The 7,500-nt window shown below is 44.4% G+C and overlaps 1 protein-coding gene across 1 annotated transcript in view; it reads right to left on the bottom strand.

The window, feature by feature from the left end:
* The window catches only part of msna (moesin a), a 22,398-nt gene that overhangs the window by 5,718 nt on the left and 9,180 nt on the right, over positions 1 to 7,500 (bottom strand). Inside the window, exons 3-11 of the mRNA XM_062988480.1 lie at positions 5,202 to 5,297; positions 4,619 to 4,741; positions 4,350 to 4,501; positions 3,716 to 3,799; positions 3,346 to 3,492; positions 2,536 to 2,632; positions 2,132 to 2,295; positions 304 to 434; positions 43 to 203 (exon numbers count right to left, since the gene is read on the bottom strand). Coding sequence (XP_062844550.1) covers positions 43 to 203; positions 304 to 434; positions 2,132 to 2,295; positions 2,536 to 2,632; positions 3,346 to 3,492; positions 3,716 to 3,799; positions 4,350 to 4,501; positions 4,619 to 4,741; positions 5,202 to 5,297 — 1,155 coding nt within the window. The remainder of the gene's footprint in view (positions 1 to 42; positions 204 to 303; positions 435 to 2,131; positions 2,296 to 2,535; positions 2,633 to 3,345; positions 3,493 to 3,715; positions 3,800 to 4,349; positions 4,502 to 4,618; positions 4,742 to 5,201; positions 5,298 to 7,500) is intronic.

Raw genomic sequence — 7,500 nt, forward strand, 5'->3', positions numbered from 1 at the left:
CAGTAGTGATTGTTAGTGGTGTGTGTGTGTGTGTGTACACACCAGGTGCTCCTGGTTCTTCATCTGACTCTCAGCTTGCTGCAGTAGGGTGAGTTTTGCTTCCTCTGCGAGTCGTCGTTCTTTCTCCAGACGTTCAGCCTCTTCATGAGCCCTCTTCCTCTCCTGCTCCAACTCCAGCGCTCTGCGTGTCTGCTCCTCCAGCTCTGCACACACACACACACACACACACACACACACAGGAACTTTAGCCCAGGAACTTTATAGGTACTTATAAATCCAAAACCATGAATAAGAACTCCAGACCTTCTTGTGCTTTCTTGGTTTGCTCTTCGATCTGCCTCAGTCTCTCCATCAGCTCCTCCTTCTCCTTCTCTATCTTCTCCTTCTCCTTCTCTGCCTGCTCCCTCTTCTTCTTCTCGTTCTCCAACATCGCCCTGCAGCACGACAGCGTGTGTGTGATGAGAAAGGGTGTGTGTGATGTACAAGTGTTAATGTGAGACCCTGTTACAGTACTGACTATAAGGGGTGTGTATGGTTACAGTACTGACTATAAGGGGTGTGTATGGTTACAGTACTGACTATTAGAGGTGTATATGGTTACAGTACTGACTATAAGGGGTGTGTATGGTTACAGTACTGACTATAAGGGATGTGTATGGTTACAGTACTGACTATAAGGGGTGTGTATGGTTACAGTACTGACTATAAGGGGTGTATATGGTTACAGTACTGACTGTTAGGGGTGTGTATGGTTACAGTACTGACTATAAGGGGTGTATATGGTTACAGTACTGACTATAAGGGGTGTGTATAGTCACAGTACTGACTATAAGGGGTGTGAATGGTTACAGTACTGACTATAAGGGGTGTATATGGTTACAGTACTGACTGTTAGGGGTGTGTATGGTTACAGTACTGACCACTAGGGGTGTGTATGGTTACAGTACTGACCGTTAGGGGTGTGTATGGTTACAGTACTGACCGTTAGGGGTGTGTATGGTTACAGTAATGACCACTAGGGGTGTGTATGGTTACAGTACTGACCACTAGGGGTGTGTATGGTTACAGTAATGACCACTAGGGGTGTGTATGGTTACAGTACTGACTGTTAGGGGTGTGTATAGTTACAGTACTGACTATTAGAGGTGTGTATGGTTACAGTCCTGACCACTAGGGGTGTGTATGGTTACAGTACTGACCACTAGGGGTGTGTATAGTTACAGTACTGACTATTAGAGGTGTGTATGGTTACAGTCCTGACCACTAGGGGTGTGTATGGTTACAGTACTGACCACTAGGGGTGTGTATAGTTACAGTACTGACTATTAGAGGTGTGTATGGTTACAGTCCTGACCACTAGGGGTGTGTATGGTTACAGTACTGACTATTAGAGGTGTATATGGTTACAGTACTGACTATTAGAGGTGTATATGGTTACAGTACTGACTATTAGAGGTGTATATGGTTACAGTACTGACTATTAGAGGTGTATATGGTTACAGTACTGACTATAAGGGGTGTATATGGTTACAGTACTGACTGTTAGAGGTGTATATGGTTACAGTACTGACTATTAGAGGTGTATATGGTTACAGTACTGACTGTTAGGGGTGTATATGGTTACAGTACTGACTGTTAGGGGTGTATATGGTTACAGTACTGACCACTAGGGGTGTGTATAGTTACAGTACTGACTTTAAGGGGTGTATATGGTTACAGTACTGACTGATAAAGAAGTATATGGTTATAGTACTGCTTGTTAGATGAATGCATGGAAACAGTACTGACCACTAGGGGTGTGTATGGTTACAGTACTGACTGTTAGGGGTGTATATGGTTACAGTACTGACTGTTAGGGGTGTGTATGGTTACAGTACTGACCACTAGGGGTGTGTATGGTTACAGTACTGACTGTTAGGGGTGTATATGGTTACAGTACTGACTGTTAGGGGTGTATATGGTTACAGTACTGACTGATAAAGGAGTATATGGTTATAGTACTGCTTGTTAGATGAATGCATGGAAACAGTAATGATTGTCCGGGGTGTGTATGGTTACAGTAATGAATGCAGACGCAAGACTTTAAAGCCTGTGCGTGCCACGACGACTGGGTTCCGTATCAGTATCTCACCTCTCCATCTTCTTGTGGTTCTTCTCCTCTTTGGCCTGAGCTTTCATCTGCTGCACCTCGATGGTGTCGGGTTTCCGGCGCCGCATGTACAGCTCGTGATTGCCCATGCACAGCGCCAGGATCCGCTTGTTGATGCGCAGCCGAGGGGCGTAGAACACGAAATCCTGCACCGCATAACGCCGAAAATCAGAAAAGAGACGGAAAACAGTTACAGCTGCACTGGGGTTCATTTTGGTGGACGCTCATTTGTTCGTTCGTTTTACTGGAGCTGCGACAAATTATAATAACAGAGCTCGAGCAGCCATCGTGAACCAACGCGTGGGTACGAACATAAACAAACTCGAACGTAAACGAACCACCAGAGCCAAAATTCTGAAAAAAGAAGCCCCGAGGGTTCTACGCACCGGCGCTTTCTTATCGATGGGTTTGATGACAAACTTCTTGTCGTTGAAGGAGATGTTCCTGATCTCGCTCCACGGAAACCCGATCTTCGGCGTCATCCTGGACATCAGAGAGGAGAGAAGAAACGTTTATTACCAACGTTAATAATCCAAAATATTCGGTCACCTAGGCTGTTAGGACGTCTTAGTACAATAACTTTATTTAAAATGTAAATTTAAACATACTACTGACGTTGTACAGATAAATACGCTATACTCTCTGTGTTCCTATACCGATAATGCACTCATTTGGACCGGCCAGTAGGGGCCGCTATCACCACTGTTACAGTAAGTCAAACATCCATCTGATGTCAACCCATTCCTAAGAACTCCTTTTCATTGCATAGCTCAAGAGTTCAAGATGCAGTTCTTAATGCAGTGGCGGACCGTGTCAGCTGTGACGACAGTTTTCCGAAGCACTCCGAAGCCCATGTGGCTATATTTATCACAAAAGCATGGTGTCTGAAAGCTTACAGGTCATGCACATTCAACAGTGGGTTCTAGATTCCCTGGAATTTTACCGATTTCCTGAATCTTTCCACAATATCATACACGGTAGGTGGTGAAAACCCTGAATTATGTTCTTTCTTTCCCAAAATGTGGGAGAAAATGTTGAGCCACGACCTTCTTTTATACCCGGTCCTGATTCCCTCACCCACTGTGGAACCTTTCAAACCAGCGGAACTTGAGTTCCAGGCATCAAATTCTACATTTCTTTATTTTTTTAGTAATTAAAATGAACTTGGTGAGTGTAAACGACGAGCGAGGACGTACTTGTCGTTCTGTTCGTAGATGTTGAGGCCGAGAGCGTCCACGCCCAGCCACAGTTCCGTCCCCTTCTTATTCTTAATGCTGAAGTAATTCACCCCGTACATCTCCAGATCCTGAGCGATCTTCAGGTACTCCATCATCGAGTCCTCCCTAACACACACACACACACACACACACACACACACACACACACACACATATCATACGGTCAGAAGTATGTGGACACCTTGCCCTGGGCCCAGACCTCCACGTGTTCTACAGGCCGAGGGTTCTGAGATCCTGGCGTGTGGTGTTTATTGTGTGAGCTACATTTTCCGTCAGTGTCATCAGATTTCAGGTGTGTGTGTGTGTGTGTGTGTGTGTGTGTGTGTACCTGAGCATGCCCCTGTGTTCCTCATGCCAAACCTGAATCCTCTCCTCCCACTGTTCCTTATTCAGCTTGTGCTGCTCCAGAACCCTGCACACACACACACACACACACACACACACACACATTACAGTTACACACACACACATAACAGTTATATACACTCACACAAACACACATTACAGCTACACACGCTGCTACACAGCACACACACACATCAGTTACACACACACACACACACACTTTACAGTACCATACACATACACACATTAGTTGCACACACATCACACTAGAGTTACACACACATACACACATTATAGCTACACACACATACACACATGCTGCTACACAACACACACACACATATCAGTTACGCACACACTGCTTTACAACAAACACACACACACACACACTACAGATACACACACACATTACAGTTACACACACATACACAAATGCTGCTTTACAACAAACGCACACACACACAGTTAGTTACACACACATACTGCATTACACACACACACAAACACACACACACACACATTGCTTTACAACAAACACACACACATTGCAGATACACCTACATACACACATGCTGCTGTTCAACACATACACACACATTACAGTTACACACACTCACCTCTGTGGGAGGAGCTTTTCGCCGGACAGGTATCCAGGTGTGTGAGCGTCTTTGTTGTAATCGGCGTATTTGGCCTGAACGGCGTACGATGCCAGTAACACGGCGGTCTCAGGGGGGCAGTAAATGTCATCATTCAGTATACCTTCCTTCACCTGTACACACACACACACACACACACACACACACACACACCACGGGTTCAGCCTCACGGAAACTGGCAGGAGCTCCTCCGGATCAGTGATTGTATACCCCTGGATCCCTGGACGTACCTGCAGGAAGAAGAGTCTCTGCGTGGCCTCCTGGATGAGCTCCTCAGAGACGTCCTCGGGGTAGAACTTCGCCCGAAATTTAAACAGCAGCGGGCTTTCCTTACGCACGTCCTGCGCCGTTACCTACACACACACACACACACACACACACACACACACACACACACACACACACACACACACACACACACTTCGTTCATTCATTCATCCTCAGTAACTCATTTATCCTGGTCAGGGTCACAGCGGCTCATGGGAACACAGGACTTCACTTAAACTCACAACTAAGAGTCACACGCACACACTAGTGTACACTCACACCTCCCAAATACACACACACACACACATAACACTTCACCCCCCATGTACACACACACACAAACCCAATCATACACACTTGTACACACACACTTATATACACAACCACCGGCACACACATTCATCCACCCCCACATACATACACACACACACACACAACCCCCACCCCCCCAAATACACACACATACCGTATCATACAGACGTATACACACACGCTTATACAAACACACACACACACACACACACACACACACACACACACACTCACCTTCTTGTTGAGTTTAAGCCAGGTTGGAAAGCCCTTGGTATCCTGGTACTGCAGGCCGAAAAACCACACCTCCCTCAGCCCGATGGTCTTCACCACCTACACACACACACACACACACACACACACACGTATTATTATACTTGTGAGGTCTCTTTACTGGAGGTGTATCGACGCTCTAACACGTCTGTGATAGAACCGAATCAAACAGTAAGCCTAACTCTGAAACTGAAGCGGGTGTTATGATGAAAGGTCTGTGTTAGATGCAGGTAGAGATCACGGTGGATCCCGTTAGAGATCACGGTGGATCCCGTGAGACTGTCGCTGTCCTCGTTATCGCCGTGAGCACATTCGGTCCTCACAAATATAGTATTACAAAATCCAAACACAGAGTGGAGGCGATGGAGACGCTCCGCCCTGTAGCTGTGAGACAGGAAGCTGTGAGCCAGAACAGTACTTACTGTGTAACTGCTACAGAGGTATCAGTGTGTGTGTGTGTGTGTGTGTGTGTGTGTGTGTGTGTGTGTGTGTGTGTGTGTGTGTGTGTGTGTAAGTGTGTCATTACTGTTTCATCCTGTCTGAGTACCTTTGTGCCAAATCTTGGATTGGTTCTGTGATCGGTATTGTGAATAATATTGTGATTAGTATAGTGGTTAGTATCATGATTATGTGAGTATGTGATCAGTATGTGATTAGTATCAGTATTAGTATGTGATTAGTATAGTGATCTGTATTGTGATTAGTATCAGTATTAGTATGTGATTAGTATAGTGATCTGTATTGTGATTAGTAATAGTATAGTGATCAGTATTGTGATTAGTATCAGTATTAGTATGTGATTAGTATAGTGATCAGTATTGTGATTAGTATCAGTATTAGTATGTGATTAGTATAGTGATCAGTATTGTGATTAGTATCAGTATTAGTATGTGATTAGTATAGTGATCAGTATTGTGATTAGTAATAGTATAGTGATCAGTATTGTGATTAATATCAGTATTAGTATGTGATTAGTATAGTGATCAGTATTGTGATTAGTATCAGTATTAGTATGTGATTAGTATAGTGATCAGTATTGTGATTAGTAATAGTATAGTGATCAGTATTGTGATTAATATCAGTATTAGTATGTGATTAGTATAGTGATCAGTATTGTGATTAGTATCAGTATTAGTATGTGATTAGTATAGTGATCAGTATTGTGATTAGTAATAGTAGTGATCAGTATTGTGATTAGTAACAGTATTAGTATGTGATTAGTGTAGTGATCTTTATTGTGATTAGTATTAGTATAGTGATCAATACTGTGATTAGTATGTGGTTAGTGTAGTGATCAGTATTGTGATTAGTATTAGTATAGTGATCAATACTGTGATTAGTATGTGGTTAGTATAGTGATCAGTATTGTGATTAGTATTAGTATAGTGATCAATACTGTGATTAGTATGTGGTTAGTATAGTGATCAGTATTGTGATTAGTATTAGTATAGTGATCAATACTGTGATTAGTATGTGGTTAGTATAGTGATCAGTATTGTGATTAGTATTAGTATAGTGATCAGTACCCTGATCAGTTTCAGGGTTCAAATCTGTGCAGATTTTGTCTGTGTGGGTTTTAAATGGGATTCTTCCGGAATGTGCAGTAGGTGGATTGGCTGCTCGAGTAAGTGAAAGCCCCTCTCTCACTCGCCCACACACAGAGAGAGAGAGAGAGAGAGAGAGAGAGAGAGAGAGAGAGAGTCTGGAGGAGAAACGAAAGCCTGAGATGAACAAAGCCGCTCATTATGACGTTTAAGAGCGAGCGGCCCCCGAGCCGACGGGCCGAATGAGTAAGAGAATCAGATTCGGCGTAACCGGGCGGGGCCGCTGGGGCTGGACGGCGGTGAGGTAACAGAGAGGGGGGGGGGACGGAAAAAAGAGGAAGACGACCGAGGGAGGGGTCGAGAGAGAAACTCCGACTTCCTTTAAAACAAACAATTTAGAATTAATGCAAAACAGCAAATCTTAGTGAGAGTGAACACACCCCGGAGAGAAAGTACCGCACCAGCAGAAGAGACCAGAGAGGAAACGCTGAGCTGGGGGGTTTCCACCTTAGCATTCAGAGCTAAAGCTTCTTCGGTTCATCGAACGGGGTCAAAGTGGCTCAGGAGCTACTCAGATCTCTCAGTACACCGGTTCAGAACCCGAATCTGTGAGTGTGACTCCACAGGAAACGTAAACAAGGTGGAACGAGACAGTGGCCGAAATATCAGAAACGATGGAAAAAAGTCCAGAATGTGGACAGAACCGGGACAGAACCGGG

The sequence above is a fragment of the Trichomycterus rosablanca genome, chromosome 26 (assembly GCF_030014385.1).
Source record: "Trichomycterus rosablanca isolate fTriRos1 chromosome 26, fTriRos1.hap1, whole genome shotgun sequence".
In the NCBI taxonomy this organism is placed as follows: Eukaryota; Metazoa; Chordata; class Actinopteri; order Siluriformes; family Trichomycteridae; genus Trichomycterus; species Trichomycterus rosablanca.